We start from the raw sequence: 17,813 nt of genomic DNA on the forward strand, positions 1-17,813 counted from the left end.
CAGAAAATGACATCATCTCAGACAATACTTTATCATTCTTTTTAAGTTTTAGCAGCTTCTGACTTCCCTTTGAGCGTGTGTATTTTTAACTGGTTCATGATGTGGCAAAAGATATGCTTGTCATTATAGTTCCATCATCATCATCGTTGTTGCTGTTATTGTTGCTGTTGCTCCTACAGTTGCCAGTATTGCTTTTGTTATCCCGTAATAATGTCAACGTAACAATAGAAGCTGTTGTTGCAATGATGTCAAAGTCTTTTGTTATCATGGCTATCACACTGTTCGCAAAATTGCTGTTTCTTATCTCATTCCACTGTGAATAAATATGATGGACTTTCTTTGTCATTAATTTCTTTTTAAATAGAAAAGAATTTCTTTTACAAAACTGGCAGATTTCCTCTTTGGAAACACCCTCTTCAGGAGGCGTTTTTAACAGAAAAAAGTTTGTTTCAATTATATATGTCAGCTTTATGACAAAGTTACCACGTAAGAGCTAAGTGAATATATCATTTTAGGTCAAAAACACTAGAAAAAGTGTAAATCATCATCATCATCATCATCATCATCATCGTTTAACATCCACTTTCCATGCTAGCATGGGTTGGACGATTTGACTGAGGACTGGTGAACCAGATGGCTACACCAGGCTCCAATCTGATTTGGCAGAGTTTCTACAGCTGGATGCCTTTCCTAACACCAACCACTCCGAGAGTGTAGTGGGTGCTTTTATGTGCCACCGGCCACGCTCAGAATGGTGTATTTTACATGCCACCTGCACAGGAACCAGTCCAGCGGCACTGGCAACGATCTCGCTCGAATGACTTTTCACATGCCACCGGCACAAGTGCCAGGAAGGCGACGCTGGTAACGATCAAGCTCGAAAAGTGCTCTTAGCATTCCACTGGTACAGGTGCCATCACGATTTCGCACAGAATCCTGTAATATTCAGAGTTAATACCAACAGTAGTAGTAGTAGTAGTAGTAGTAAATAAATGCGCCCTTTCAAAGCCTAGCCAGGCTCATGGACTCGGTTTCCCGGTTTCAATGGCGTATGTGTTCCCCAGCTGGACGGGACGCCAGTCCATCACAGCGTTACTCATTTTTGCCAGCTGAGTGGACTGGAGGAACATGAAATGAAGTGTTTTGCTCAAGAACACAACGCATCACCCAGTCCAGGAATCGAAACCACAATCTTACAATCATGATGCTGACACCCTAACCACTAAGCCACACGTCTCCACAGTAGTAGTAGTAGTATTTTGAAATTGCAAAAATTTGGAGTGTGTAAACTGTAAAGGTTGCGCCTTTAATAACTGATGCATTAAGAACTGTGGGTAAATGTATAGACAAATGATTGAAGGAAGTTGGAATAGAATGTCCTGTAGAGCTTCTTGCCTCTTAGGGACAGGAAAAATTATCAGGAGGGTTTTAAGCACTTGAAAGACTATAGAAAGCCATGTGGATATCTAAGGTTACACATACTTCCAGAAATAAGGATGAACCTGATTCAAATCAATGATAATAGGTGCTCAGATGTACTACCAGGCAGTGGTTCTTATGGCTTCAGTTCTTAACTGATTGGAAGTGTTATCATGTACATATTCTGTTCAGTACTGCCGATTTCCTTGTCATTTATTTGACCTTAACCAGTTGTGCATGTCCCTTGGTGGTTGACAACATGTACATCTCTGAATGTGCAGGAGTGGTGGGGGAGAATCATAGCCATGTATTGAGATGGATTCTTTGGGGTTTAAATAATTCACCCTTGTAAAAATGAGTGTTTTGTTTATCATCCTTAAACAACCTTTATTCTCAGACTTCTTGAATTGAATGCGCTACTCAACCTGCAGAAAATAATTCTAACTGGCCCAAGGTGCCGCGCAGTGAGACTGAACCCAGAACTATGCAGTTGGGAAGCAAGCTTCTTACCACACAACCACGCCTGCGCCTATGTCTGTGCGTGCTTTTAGTTTTTAAATTTTTGCTGAGCCAATTGTTGATGGGTTTGTTTTCAGTTTTGTTTTCTTTTTGTTCCCCGTGGCAGTGGTAGTAACAATGGAAAAAAAAAACAATAATTATAAAATAAATATGAAAATAAATAAAGATATAAACTCAATGCAAACAACAAAAACTAACAGTTTTTTAAAAATGATACAATCAGCATGTCTGTCTGTTAGTCTCTCATTTTCCTTGTTTTTTTTTTTTTTTTTGTTTTTTTCTTCCCTAGATACAAAAGGACATCATGGTATCACCAAGGTGACATGGGATAACCCTGAAGAACTGGAGAACTACATCGAGAGACTACAGGAAGCTGCCAAGAAGCTGACGTCCGAAAATCGAATGCTGCGCCAGTACCATAAGAATATCTGTGAGAAGGTGGGATGAATGCTGGAGACGGCGGTGGTGGTGGTGGTGGTGGTGGTGGCGTTGGTGGCAGATGGCAGTGGTGGTTGTTTGTGGTGATGGTAGTAGTGGTAGTGGCAGTTGCCATAAGGGTGGTTGTCGTTTGTCATGGTCATGTTTGCTATTGTTGTGGTGGTGGTGATGATTGTGGTTACTGTGGTCATGGTTGTGATGGTACTGGTAGTTGTGGTGGTGGTGGTGTTGGTAGCTGAAAGTGATGACTGTAGTAGTAGTAGTTGAAGTGGTGGTGGTAGTGGCGGTAGCAGTAGGAGGAGTGGTAGTAGTAATGGTGGTGGTAGTAGTAATAGTAGTAGTAGAGTAGTAGTAATGGTGGTGGTGGTGGTAGTAGCAGCAGATGTATGGATTAATGACGGTGGGTGGGAGTGGTGATTGGTGGTAGAGTAGTTTGTTGACCATAGGGATGATGATGATGAAGATGATGCCAGCATATGTGTGTTTCACTGATGGCTTTAACGTTAGCTCATATGTGTAACAGTGAGTTAATGGTGATGGCCATGATGATAATGATGAGGAAGAGAAAGAGGAGAGTGATGGTTAATTAAATGGATGGACAGCGTCCTGTCATCTTTATTAACATGATAAATAACTGTTTTGAGTTTATCATTTCAAAGATTAACATTTGTGTCATGCTTAGCATTTGAGATGATGACAATGATGATGCGGATGATGATGGTGATGAGGATGGTGACAACGATGATAGTGATGATAATAATGGTGATGATGGTGGTCGCTGTAATGATGATGATGGGGAGGAGGAGGAGGAGGAAGAAGATGATGATGATGATATATATAATATGTGTCAGATGCAAGTGGGGCCTCATGGCTTAGAAGTTAGGGTGCTGGACTCATGATTGTAAGATTGTGGTTTCAATTCCTGGACCAGGCAACGTATTATGTTTTTGAGCAAGACACTTCATTTCACATTACTCCAGTCCAGTCAGCTGGTAAAAGTGAGTAATCCTGCGATGGACTGGCATCCCATCCAGGGGAGGAATATCTACACAAAAGAAACCAGAAAACTGGCCTTTTGGTGTAATGTGGCCTCACCCCACATATACATATGTGTAGTAAGAAACTTGCTTCTCAACTGCATTGTTCCTGCTTCAGTTCCATTGTGTAGCACCTAGGGCAAGTGTCTTCTACTATAGCCTCAGGTCAACCAAAGCCTTGTGCGTGAATCTGGTAGATGGAAACTGAAAGAAGCCTATCATATATATATATATATATATATATATATATATATATATATATATATATATATATATATATATATATACATATATATATATATATATATACATATAAATTTATGTGTGTGTGTCTGTGTTTGTCTCCCAGCCATTGCTTGATAACCGATGTTGGTGTGTTTACGTTCCTATAACTTGATTCAGCAAAAGAGACCAATAGAAGAAGTATTAGGCTTACAAAGAATAAGTCCTGGGGTCAATTTCTATGATTAAAAACCCTTTAAGGTGGTACTCCAGCATGGCCACAGTCTAATGACTGACACAAGTAACAATATATATATATATATATATATATATATATATATATATATATGTATGTATGTGTGTGTGTGTGTGTGTGTGAGTGTGTGCGTGTGTCACATATATATATAAAAACACACACATATGCATATATATATCTGTTTCAATCTGTGTATCATACTTAAAGTAGAGATACATTGGTGAAAGCCTAATAAGCTACAGTATTCATCTTGAGTTAGCATCTTTTATGGATATATAGTGTTAAAAGACGTAGAAATATCAGGCTGAGTAAAAAGTAAGCAACAGTTTGAATCATGAAATTCATCACAATATATTTCAACAATGCAGAAGTTTTATTCATCAAAGTAAGCACCATTACTATCAACACATTTTTGCCAATGAGTTACAAGTTTGTTTATTCCAGTAACATAAAAATCTGGAGTTCTGGAGCTGATGAACTCTTTGAGTGCACTTTCAGCATCAGTTTGATTTTTGAACTCCCTCTCTTGGAGGAAACCATCAAGGTGCTTGAAAAAGTGGTAGTTTGTTCGAGAAAGGTCTGGGGAATAAGTTGGGTGGGGAAGAACTTTGTTGCCAAGTTACCTCAACTTCTGGAGCATCATTAGTGAAACGTGTGGTCGAACATTTTCATGAAGAATGGTTGGCCATCTTCTGTTGACCAGTCTGGGATGGAAGAGTAGCATTTCTTTGTTCATTTTGGCAATTTCATAGCAATATGCTTCTATAGTAATGGTTTTTCTGGGTTTTAAGAAGTTACACCAAACAGTCACCATAATCTTCTTTTTGAAGAGTTCGAGTTTAGGGAAGGGTTTTGGTGCTTCATTTTGAAGAACGTTTTTTATTATTGTACAGAATCCACTTTTCATTGCAAATTACAATACAGTCGAGAAATGGATTGGTCTCATTATAAAGAAGAAGCAACAAGCAAATTTCCTATCTGTACATTTTCTGATTTTCATTAAAATCATGCGGTACCCATTTGTCGAGCTTTTTTAACTTTCTGATCACATGCAAATGGTTGCAGGCAGCCTTCTGGCTAACTTGAAGTTCTTTTACTAGGTCTTGAGTGGTTTTATGTGGATCTTTCTCAATGACGGTCTTTAATTGATGACAGATGGGCATCCACTATGCTCACAATCTTCCAGGCTCAAGTCTCCACTGCAAAATCATTTAAACCATTTTCAAGCTGACCACTCACTGGTCATTTCCTCACCAAACATTTTGATGAAATTGTGAGCAGTTTCAGCTGCTTTTTGAAGTTGAATAGCAAAATTACTTGAATATCGTGCTTTGACAGTTCCATTTCTGATGACTGTAATAATGGTGAAAAAAATGCCAATGTTAATTTATTGATGCATTTGGTCAAGTCTATTTTTGTATTATCAGACAATTGCAAAAAAATGTTTAAAAAAATTCAAAACTCTGCAAAAATCCAGTACAAATTCTTTATGGTTCAAAATGTTGCTTACTTTTTACTCAACCTGATATATCAGCAGCAGACAAAATTCTTCCAGTAGCAGAAGTGGCATTGCTAAAGTCATATTAGTTCCTGGTTTTAAGGGTATCGTGAAAGGCCTGGTTGGAGGCCCAACATTCCAAGTTTTTTTGCAGGGCTCAGATAAACTGAAGGACCACTGCAGTAAGTATGTGAATCTGAGAGGGGAACATATTAAATAAAATCATACTTAACTGATCCTCTTGTATTTTCTTTTACCCAAAACCAGGAACTTTTCAGCATCCTCTCATATATAATAATTATTTTTGACACAGATTCAAAGCCACACATATTCAGATTGAATAGAGTCAATAAAATCAGTCCCAGTATTTGACTGGTAATTATTTCTTTACCCACTCCATAAGGATAAATGGCAGAATTAACTTTCATGAGATTTTAAAAATCACAAAGCTATTTGTCTGGTGTAATACTGGTTTTGCTGCCCATTAACTTATCGTGATAAATATATCAATATTAACACAAGACCTATATTTTATAAACTGTAGTTCTTTGGTATCTCTTTTGGCTAGGTCCAACAGTTGATGCATCTTGATCTACTGCGCAAACATCAACAATGGAAAGATTGTTACATGGATATCAAACATATACTAACAGCTGTTTTTAATCAGGTATTTTCATAGTTTTTCCTTAATTTTACCGAAGCCTTTTTTTTCTGCGCAAAACAGATATACTCCCTCAAGATTCCAATTACCTTTAACTGTGTAAAGCAGATTTTTTACGTTTCAGTTTATCTTTTGTTAAGCAATGTCATATTTGAAACTAGATTTTGTTGAGACGTATCAAGTTTATTGAAGCAACCTGACTTGCAGAAAATACTAATTCTGTCTCGTGGAAGATATTTTATACCATTACAGTATTAACTATGAAATTTAATTTTGCAGTTAAAGAGTTAATTTCTCATGCACAGGCATGGTTGTATGATAAGGAGCTTGCTTTGCAGCCACTTGGTTTCAGGTTCGGTCCCACTGCTTGGCACCATGGGCTAATGTCTTGTGAGTTGAATTGGTAGACAGAAACCACGTAGAAGCCTGTCACATATATGTATGTATATATATATATGTGTGTAGATGTGCATGCGTGTGTGTATTTGTGTTTGTCCCTCACCACTGTTTAACAACCAGTGTTGGTTTGTTTACATTCCCCTGTAACTTGGAAGTTTGTAATAAGAGACCAGTAGAATAAATACCAGGCCTGAAAAAATAAGGACCAGGGTTGCTTTGTCCAACTAAACCCTTCAAGGCAGTGCCCCAGCATGGCCATGGTCCAATGACTGAAACAAGTAAGAGATAAAAGATTGTTTTATAATATAAACTTACTTGCCAAATAGCATCAAGTAATTTCTGCTAAAACTCAACTAATATGCTTTCACATTTATAAAACCATAACAAATTGATTGCTTTAGGCCAGTGGTTCCCAATCTTTTTATTTAAATGAGTTTTCCCATGGTTTCCTTTTAATATGCTTATCCTTATGTATATGTCTATATGGATGAAATTTTGAATTTAGTTCATGGACCCCTAGTACTACCTTTGCAGACCACCAGGGGTCAGCAGACTCCAGGTTGGGAACCACTGCTTCAGGCAGTAGTCTCCTCTCATACACAAAGTGTCTGTTAAAGTTCCTTAATAATGCATTTTGTACTGTCTCACAACAGGTGTTGTGCTGTCTCTAAATAGATATTGTGTTGGGTCTCTCAACAGATGTTATACTCTCTCTCTCTCTCTCTCTCTCACTCTTTCTCTCTCTTTCTCTCTCTCTTTCTCTCTCTTTCTCTCTCTCTTTCTCTCTCTCTCCTTCTCTCTCTCTCTCTCTCTCCTTCTCTCTCTCTCTCTCTCTCCTTCTCTCTCTCTCCTTCTCTCTCTCTCTCTCTCTCTCTCTCTCTCTCTCTCTCTCTCTCTCTCTCTCTCTCTCTCTCTCTCTCTCTCTCTCACTCACTCACTCACTCACTCACTCACTCAGAGCAAATCTTATACTGTGCTTCTGAACAGGTTCTGTATTGTCTCTCTGAACAGTTGATGGACTCTATTTTAAACATGTAATCTCTCTGAACAATTGGAAGGGAAATATAAACCACCATATTTTTCAGGCAAATATTTACTTGTTTCTGCCTCTCTGTCACACTCTAACCTTTCATCATCTGACACAAGATCACTTCTTCTAATGCTCCCACCCCTCTCAAAATTCCTTGTCTTGCAAGTTATTTGGTGATCCTGCCAGTGCTGGTGCCACATAAGAAGCATCCAGTCCACACTGTGAAGTGGTTGGCATTTGGAAAGCCTCCAGCGGTAAAAGCAATGCCAAAACTGACCTCGCCTGTGCTGTTGCCATGTAAAAATCACTCAGTCCATTCTGCTGGGTGGTTCATGTTAGGAAGGGCATCCAGCCATAAAACCCTGTCAAAAAAGACACAGAAGATTACCTGGCCAGCTCCTGTCAAACTGCCAACCCATGCCAGTATGGAAGATGGACATTAAATGATGATGATGATGAAAAAAGACAACTTCAGAGGACCAAAAATTCCATGTAAAATGAGCAGAATTGGAAAAGATAGTAATAATGTTTGAATATTTGCAATACATCATCCTCATCACCGTTTAACATCCGCTTTCCATGCTAGCATCGGTTGGACGATTTGACTGAGGACTGGCAAGCCAGAAGGCTGCACCAGGCTCCAATCTGATCTGGCAGAATTTCTACAGCTGGATGCCCTTCCTAACACCAACCACTCCAAGAGTGTAGTGGGTGCCACCGGCGCTAGGAAATATGGTAGAATTGTTAAAATTTTCTTTCTTATTATAGTGTGTTTCTTGTTTGTTTATAATATATTCCTATGATTATTCTTTTTGTCATGTCATTATTATTATTGTTATTGGTACTCCTGCTTCTATCACTTAGGGTTACTCTTATGAATTGATGGCTGGCTGGCGCCGACACTGGGACTACCAACTGTACAAAAGTCTGGAGCACCAATACCAGAGTGGTTTGGAGGCTCTAAATACAAACATTGCAGAAATTAAAGTGGAACTTGTATTCAGGTTAGTAAGTCACATGGATCAGAGGTAGGAAAGCATGTGTGTAAAATAGCCAAATAGATAAAGTATTTTAATGTAAGGTCATGCTTTGTGAGTTCAGTCCTGCTACATGCCTGTCATGTTTCTGAACAAGCTGCTGTTTATCTGGTTAACTTATTGCATTGACAGAAACCTCTCTCTTGCCATTGACCCCCAGTGTTTCACTGGTACTTAATTTATCGAGCCTGAAAGGATGAAAGACAAAAATTAGTCTCAGCAGAATTTGAACCCAGAGTCTAAAGTCAGAAGAAATGCTGCTAAGCATTTTTTTTCATGCAGTGACAATTCTGTCAACTCATCACCTTAATAATAATAATAATAATAATAATAATAATAATACTTTCTACTATAGGCACAAGGCCTGAATTTTGGGGGAGGGGGACTAGTTGATTACATTGACCTCAGTATTTCACTGGTACTTAATTGATCAACCCCAAAAGCATGAAAGGCAAAGTTGACCTTGGCAGAAATAACAAAAACAAGAACAACAATAATAATAATAGTAATGGTGATGATGATGATGATGATGATGATAATAATCATGATTGTTTTAATACAGGCACAAGGCCAGCAATTTAGGGGCATATATTGATCCCAGTACTTGACTAGTACTTTATTTTATTGACCCCCAGCAAGATGAAGGCAGGGCTGAAGCCTCCTTATGTGAAGTAAGCTTGTTCATCATACAGCCTTGCTCGCATAAACCTAGGGACTGTGAGTCGCTAATGCAACACGTTGTTCACTCAAAGTATTCAAAAGCTATCTTCTGCTGCAGAACCTATTAATCAATTATTAAAATAAAATCTCTTCAGTAATAAAGTAGTAAAATTTAATTTTATCATAATCTTTCATAATTCTGTCTTAGATTGCAGTTGATACACTCCTCATAACATTGTAATCTGGTCACTGTTGATAAAATAAAGATCAAATGCTACAAACAAATATTTTACTATTTATACAACAAAGTTCAGTGTTTTCAGTTTTAGCTTTGCTTAATGGAATCTTCTAATTGATTTCGTGAATTTCTAGCAATAATTCAGCACTTTTACCGTTTAGTCAACCAAATTTTCTTTTGCTAGAACTAATGAAATTTGTCAGTACATTAATGCTATAATCAAGCCAATTTGCCACAGAAACCATAATTATCGAAATTAATACAATTATATTATGTCGGAACAGCCCAGTAGCACCTTAGCTTTAGAACTGTCAAGAGAGTCACCATCTCCTTTTCTTCATATAGTAACAGAACGATCTGCTGTGAACCAGTAACTTTAACCCTTTTGATACCAACTTGCCTGAGATTGTCTCTGGTTCTATCATACTAACTTCCTGTTTCAAAATGATCCTAATTAAATCCTTCCTTTAAAATTTCATGCTGATTTATGTTCTATACGTTAGCTTAATGACGATAATTTTATTTTACTAAACTCTTCGTTATTTTCAAAATTAATTGAAACAAATGCAGTGTGTTTCAACAAAAAAAAAAATGGTAATGAAAGGGTTCTAAAGAGAGTTGCTGGACCATTTATATTCCATAGCCAAGCAGCTTAATCATTTAGTCACAGCAGGCAGTTATAACAAATTACAGAAATGCTATTTTTCAGGCACCAGAAACTACAGTTTTCTCCATCATTTGAACAAACCAAACAGAGGTACTCACGAGAAATGAAGAAATTCCTCAGCATTCCATACAACTTTCAAGGTGTGTCCGATAAAAACCGTACTATGATATTCCGAACAATCGTTGACAGGAATGTGCGTGGGTTTGTAACCTGCTACAGAAACATGGATACCCTTTTTAAACAGCTCAAATCAGTTTATGAACAATTTAAGGTGATTTCTTTAAATTTCTTACTCATTTAGGGATTTCAGTCTTTGTGTTGTGGCCATACTTTAGTAATGTCTTCAATATTATATTGACATACAATACAGTATTTCCTCAATATTATATTGACATACAATCCAGTATTACTTTGATATATATTGGTATTGATCTCTCTTCATTGGATGGCTGAGATCACATGAATTACATCCCTTTTGGGAGTTTTCTCTCTTTAACAAATGTAATTACCACAGCGTAATTACATTTGTGAGGCGCAATGGCCCAGTGGTTAGGGCAGTGGAATCGCAGTCATAGGATCACGGTTTCGATTCCCAGACCGGGCGTTGTGAGTGTTTATTGAGCGAAAACACCTAAAAGCTCCACGAGGCTCCAGCAGGGGATGGTGGTGAACCCTGCTGTACTCTTTCACCACAACTTTCTCTTACTTCCTGTTTCTGTTGTGCCTGTAATTCAAAGGGTCAGCCTTGTCACACTGTGTCACGCTGAATATCCCCGAGAACTATGTTAAGGGTACACGTGTCTGTGGAGTGCTCAGCCACTTGCACGTTAATTTCATGAGCAGGCTGTTCCGTTGATCTGATCAACTGGAACCCTCAATGTCGTAAGCAACAGAGTGCCAACAATTACATTTGTATACACAAATATATGCACACATGCATGCGTGCACACACACACACACACTTCATTATCCTCATCATAACCATCATCACTGTTGTCATCACGATCAACATCAGTTTATGTCCCCTTTCCATGTTGACATTGGTCAAGTGCATTTCGTTTGCCATGGTTTGAGTCAGCACATATACCCTGTGAGCAGAGTGCATCTACTCACCTCGGTCATCTTCATCATCATTTAACGTCCATTGTCCATGCTGGCATGGGTTGGATGGTATGACCAGAGCTGGCAAACTAGTGGGGGAGGGGGGATGCACCAGACCCCTGTCTGGTTTGGCATGGTTTCTACAGCTGGATGCCCTTCCTAACACCAATCACTTTACAGAGAGTACTTGATGCTTTTGTGTGACACCACATGAGCATTTTTACATGTTGCTACATGGGCATATTGGGCTTTGTATATTTGTACCCTAATGTCACTTTGATGATGTCCTGCTCTCTTACTCAGTAAAAATAATAATAATGATAATAATAATAATCCTTTCTACAATAGGCACCAGGTTTGAAATTTTGTGGGTGGGGGCTAGTTGATTACATTGACCCTGTTACTTGAATGGTAGAGATACATGGCTTAGTGTTAGGGTGTTGGACCAATGATCATAAGACTGTGGTTTCGAATCCTGGACTGGGCGACGCGTTGTGTTCTTGAGCAAAACACTTCATTTCACATTGCTCCAGTCCACTCAGCCGGCAAAAATGTGTAATCCTGTGACAGACTAGCTTCCCATCCAGGTGGGGAATTTATATGTCATGGAGACCAGGAAACCACCCCTTGTATGTCAGCAGGACTCAAGAAGGTAACTTTATCTTTACCTATTGACTGATACTTATTTTATCAATCCCAAAATGTATATATTTAATGTGGGAACATGGATTCAGTCATTCAGAAGATGGTTCATGTTGATTCTCATTAAAATGTGCAAAAATAAAAAAAGTGAAATATATAAATAAATAAATAAACATAAAACCTTTAATAAGATTATATTTTTTTTATTTTTTCTAATTTCATGGAAAATATTTTTCTTTTAAAATACCATACTAATTTATGTAATTACTTTGAATGAATTTTTTTTGTCTAATTAGTAAATTTTCCAAAGTGTATTTCTGTGCTTGAAAGTATGCAATGTTCTTAGTTATTGTAACAGGCTCTAAAAAGAGCAATTTTTTTTAAATGTCATGTAAACTTTGACATTTTTTCTTGTAAAGATGACCCTAGTCCAAAATTTCCTCTGGAAAGGTTCAAATTATACCTCCAGCTTGGATCATACATGCTTGCATTCATTCATACATACATACAGACTTACTACCTGTAAACCCCCAATTCACTATTTTGCTTATATGGACCTCAAAAAATCTTACGAGGGGGTGCTGAACAATTCCTGGCTTTAAGGGTATCAAGAAAGACCTGGCTGGAAGCCCAACCTTTTGAGTTCTTTTACAAGGTTTAGGAAAACTGAAGGACCACTGCAATAAGTGTGTGAATCAGAGAGGGGAATATGTTGAATAAAATCATAATTAACTGATCCTCCTGTATTTTCTTTTTCCCAAAGGCAGGAACTTTTCAGCACCACCTCATATATGGATGATGGTTGAGACCACTGCTGTAATGTGTTAAATAATGAAAGGATGCATTCAATAATACTTTTAAAAACATTCAGGATAATCACAACTGGGAGGCTATTGAGCTTAGGACTGCTTCACCAGATTTAGTTTAGAGTTAAACAGCAACAACTCTTTCTGGTTAATAACTGTATTGTTAATATTTCTTCTTCTTCTTCTATTGTTTCCTAGGATTGGGTTGCTCTTGGAACTATTGACATAAATGAGCTTGCAGACCAATGTCTCGTGGATATTACTGACTGGGAACGAAATATAAAGGCATTGAAGATTCGTAGCCGGAATGCAGATAAACTACCAAAGTAATCTTTCTAAATTTGCATTAATCATATTCTCTGATTGATATTTGTAATGTACAAGGCACATGGCTCAGCAGTTAAAGTGCCGGGCTCATAATCATGAGGTAATGAGTTCAAATCCCTGACTGGGCTGTGTGTTGTGTTCTTGAGTGAGACACTTTATTTAACATTGCTCCAGTTTCACTCAGCTGTAGAAATGAGTTGTGACATCACTGGTGCCAAGCTGTACTGGCCTTTGCTTTTTCCCTTCAATAACATCGCTGTCACGAACAGGGGAGGCTGGTATGCATGGGTGACTGCTGGTCTTCCATAAACAACCTTGTTTGGACTTGTGTCTTGGAAGGTAACTTTCTAGGTGCAATCCCATGGTCATGCATGACTGAAGTGGTGTCTTTACAAAGCAGCAAGCTAGCAGAATTTCTTCCAAATTTATGTTCTAAGTTCAAATACCACTGGGGACTACTTTGCCTTTCATCCTTTCAGAGTCAGCAGAATAAGTACCAGTTGAGAACTGGAGTTGAAATAATTGACTTACTACTACTACTACTACAACTACTACTTCTTCATCTTCTTTTTCTTCTTCTTCTTCTTCTTATTATTATTATTATTATTATTATTATTATTAAAGATTGAGGCCTATTTATTTTATTCTCTATGTCAGTCTGTTAAGTGACAGAAAATTCAGTGACAATATAAGACATGCAAATATACACACACACACACACACGCACGCACACACACACACACACACACACACACACACATATACATAGCTACCCTATATTATATAAGGGTGGGTGAGATTAGTAGAGAAGACAGATAAAAATGATAGTGACAAGTTGTCAGGATGTACTCTCAAAGTACAAGAAGGTGAATAGATGAATGAATGGGGATAAGGGATCAGGGAGGCTGGGTAATTAAAGTTTACAGCTTTGTGGGAGGGGAGAAATAAATGGTTAGAGATAGGGGTGGAGGAGAATGTAGTGAATGGTGTGGTAAGAAGTTTGTTTCTCAACCACATGGTTCTGGGTTCAGTACCACTGTTATGCAATGGAACTGAACCTGGAACTATGTGGCACCTTGGGCAAGTGTCTTCTGTTGGAGCTGTGAACCAACCAAAGCCTTGTGAATGGATTTGGTCGATGGAAATTGAAAGAAGCCTGTTGTATATATGTGTGTGTGTGTGTTTGTTTGTTTGTCTCCCACCACCTCTTGACTAGCAGTTCAGCAAAAGAGCCTGATAGAATAAGTACTAGGCTTAAAAAATATCCAGGAGTCAATTCATTCAACTAAGATTCTTCATGGTGGTGATCCAGCCTGGCCACACTCTAATGACTGAACCGAGTAAAAAGATAAGTGTGGAGGCATGGTAGATGATAAATATGAGTTAGAGGAAAATCATCAATCATCACCATCATCATCAACATTGAGCATCTGTTTTCCATCCTGGCATGGGTTGAACAGCTTGACAGGAACTGGAAAAGCCAGGGGTTTGGTTTCTATGGCTGTTTTTGGCTTGGTTTCTATGGCTGGATGCCCTTTCTACTGCCAACCACTCTACAGAGTGTACCGGGTGCTTTTTACACAACACCATCACCAATGCCTTTTTACATGGTATATTCACCAGTGCTTCTTACATGGCACCATCACCAATGCTTTCTATGTGGTACCTTGGTTTTAGCATCTCAATTCTATGGTGGTGGGAAGATCTTCTCAAGTACAGAACTGAGAAGATGATAAGAAATAGAAGTGGATCAGGGTGGAGCAGGTGACAACTGATAATATATAGAAAGGGATCTCAGAATATTTCTGGTTTTTATTTTACTTGTTCCCGTCGTTTGACTGTGGCCTTGCTGGAGCACTGCCTTAAAGGGTTTTAGTTGAAGAAATCAAACCCAGGACTTATTCATTGTAACTTATTCTATCAGTCACTTTTGCTGAACCACTATATTACAGGGATGTAAACACTCTAACATCGGTTGTGAAGTGATGGTAGGGAGACAAACACTGATACAAAAGCACACACACAGACACACACACATATATATATATATATATATATATATATATATATGACAGGCTTTTTCCAGTTTCTGTCTACCAAATCCACTCACAAGACTGAGGCTATAGCAGATTACACTTGCCCAAGGTGCCACACAGTGGGACTGAACTCGGAACCATGTGGTTGGAAAGCAAGTTTCTTACCACACAACCACACTTGCATCTATTGTTTGTTTAATTATTTGTAAATTAATTAATTTATTTATTTTCTTCTGATTTGTTCAGTCAGGTAAAAGTTGGCTGCATCACTGTAAACACATCTCCGGTGAAGATTGTCATTGATGAACTCATCCAACAGCTGTATGATGCCCTCGTAAGCTGCCTTCAACGTAAGATCAGTCTCGATGTCAAGCACATTGACACATTCCTCACTGAAGCCATTGAAAAACTGTCTACTCAGCCAAATACTCTGGAAGAAATTACTGCTGCCAATGCTTGCCACATGGAATATGCCGAGAAGAAGAAAGAGGTAGAGTGTAATTTATTTGATGTTGTTGCTATCTTGGTCCTTTTTTTTTTATCAGTCTAAACCTCTGAGGATGTCCCTCAGCTCTACCGAATCACTACTCCACACTGCATAGCACAAGTTTTTTATATGATATTAGGCATTATAAACACCCAGTAATGAAAGACAAAGAACAGGTTCCCATCGTCAGGCCTATATCATGATAATCATCATCATCACCAATTTTTTAACATCTGCTTTCTATACTGGCATAGGTTGAATAGTTTGGCAGCTGCTGGTGAGCTAAAGGATTACATTCAGTTCTGTTGTCTGCTTTGGCATGGTTTCTTCAGCTGGATGCCATTCCTAAAGCCAACCATTTTGCAGAATGTACTCGGTGCTTTTTATGTGGCACCAGCACCAGTGAGGTCACTAAGTAACTTACAAGACAAGAAAAGACAAAGGGAAGAGTAGTATTGGGGGAGTATTGACTTTGCGATAGGTTTTCAGAGGTTAGTGTATGAATAGAGGGGCAGAAATAGCTATCTTGCAGTATAGGAGATACATGACTTCCTCGGATGGAGAGAGAGAGAGAAGAAAGAAGGGAGGAGAATGAAAATATTTAATAGTTTGCAATTTGAGGAGAAGGATTAGCATCCATGGTGTATTAAAATTGATTGATATCATCAAGTAAGTGATAAATCTGTAGTTTATTTGTAACATCAGTGGACCTGTTATTCTTATATCTTATTTTGAGGTCAACACACTTAATGTTTGGCTTGAACTTTGAAATGTTTATTACTTAGTGTATCACTTGGTGTAAATAATTCTTTCTACTATAGGCACAAGACCTGAAATTTTGTGAGGGTAGGCTGGTCAATTACATTGACCCCAGTGCTTGAGTTGATTTTATTTTCTTGGCCTTGAAAGGATGGAAGACAAAGTTGACCCTGGCAGCATTTGAACTCAGAACATAAAGCGTCAGTAGAAATCTCACTATGCATTCTGTCTAGCATGCTAATGGTTCTGCCAGCTCACCATCTTAACAATAATAATAATCCTTTCTACTATAGGCACAAAGCCTAACATTTGGAGCGGGGGAGCCAGTCGATTACATCAACCCCAGTACTCTACTTGTACTTATTTTATTGACCCTCAAAGGTTGAAAGGCAAAGTGGACCTTGGTGGAATTTGAACTCAGAACAATAATAATAATAATAATAATCCTTTCTACTATAGGACAAAATGTTGAAGGAGAAAGCTAGTCAATTACATCAACCCTAGTGCTTGACTGGGACTTATTTTATAAAACCTGAAAGGATGAAAAGCAAAGTGGGCCTCGGTGGAATTTGAACTCAGAACAACAATAATAATAATCCTTTCTAGTACAGGCACAAGGCCTGAAAATCGGGGGGAGGAGTCTAGTTGATTACATCAACCCCAGTGCTTAACTAGGGCTTATTTTATTGACCATGAAAGGATGAAAGGTAAAGTTGGCCTCTGCAGTATTTGAACTCCAAGCATAAAGCTGAAGGTAACGCCGCTCAGTATTTTGTCTGGCATGCTAACAATTCTGCTTGCTTGCTGTCTTACTTGGTATAAATAATGAAAGTGGAATCCATGAAAGACTCCAGGTTTGCAGAGGAAGGTTTGAGTTTTGTGAGTGAATAGCTGTTTAGTATTGTTAGACACTGTAGGCATACTAAACAGTGTAAAGGTGAATATATTAAACAAACTTTCATTGAGGGAATTTACTGATGGCTAGATAATAGTTGTTGTAGTAACGATAGAAGAGACAGGCAGGAGAAACAGCACAGTTGTGAATTAGTGGGTGCTGTTGCTGTTGTTGTTTAGTTCCAGGTCAGCCTTAGCAAAGCATACTTATGATCAAATGATATTGTAAATTTGCTCTTCCTGCATTTTATTGTCTTCCTGCATCCTTTATTAAGATGGTAAGTTTGTGATCTGAGGGTATTGGACTGTTGTTACCAGGAGGCTGAGTTATAAATTTAAGGCTCTCTTCCTGTCTTGGTGAGTATTTACCAATCAGTTAAATAGCCTTTTTTTGTTTTTGTTGGGTTTTTTTTTTAACATTTTGGCTGATATGGATAAATTTGTTTGTATGTGTGTAGCAGACTGATCCATGTTTCAAATAAGTGATAGTTACACTAATGTAGGGATCATAATTGATCACTGCTGAAGCAGAAGAGGATGTGGGGGAGAAGGAAAGAGAGAAAGTTGGAAGGCTGAGAGAGAGGGGGGAGAGAGAAAGCAAAAGGGTTGAGAGAGAGGGGAGAATGAGAAAGAGAGAGAAAGCAAGAAGGGTTGAGAGAGAGAAAGAAAGATTGCTCTGT

The 17,813-nt window shown here is 38.3% G+C and overlaps 1 protein-coding gene across 2 annotated transcripts in view; it reads left to right on the plus strand.

The window, feature by feature from the left end:
* LOC106875444 (cytoplasmic dynein 2 heavy chain 1) overlaps positions 1-17,813 on the plus strand; it is a 309,460-nt gene that overhangs the window by 65,049 nt on the left and 226,598 nt on the right. For both annotated transcript variants that reach the window (XM_089338346.1, XM_089338347.1), the window contains exons 12-17: positions 2,228-2,376; positions 5,958-6,056; positions 8,344-8,483; positions 10,124-10,352; positions 12,829-12,956; positions 15,240-15,483. In XM_089338346.1, the coding sequence (XP_089194472.1) occupies positions 2,228-2,376; positions 5,958-6,056; positions 8,344-8,483; positions 10,124-10,352; positions 12,829-12,956; positions 15,240-15,483 (989 nt within the window). The remainder of the gene's footprint in view (positions 1-2,227; positions 2,377-5,957; positions 6,057-8,343; positions 8,484-10,123; positions 10,353-12,828; positions 12,957-15,239; positions 15,484-17,813) is intronic.

The sequence above is a fragment of the Octopus bimaculoides genome, chromosome 20, assembly GCF_046866305.1.
Source record: "Octopus bimaculoides isolate indiv1 chromosome 20, ASM4686630v1, whole genome shotgun sequence".
NCBI classification, from domain to species: Eukaryota; Metazoa; Mollusca; class Cephalopoda; order Octopoda; family Octopodidae; genus Octopus; species Octopus bimaculoides.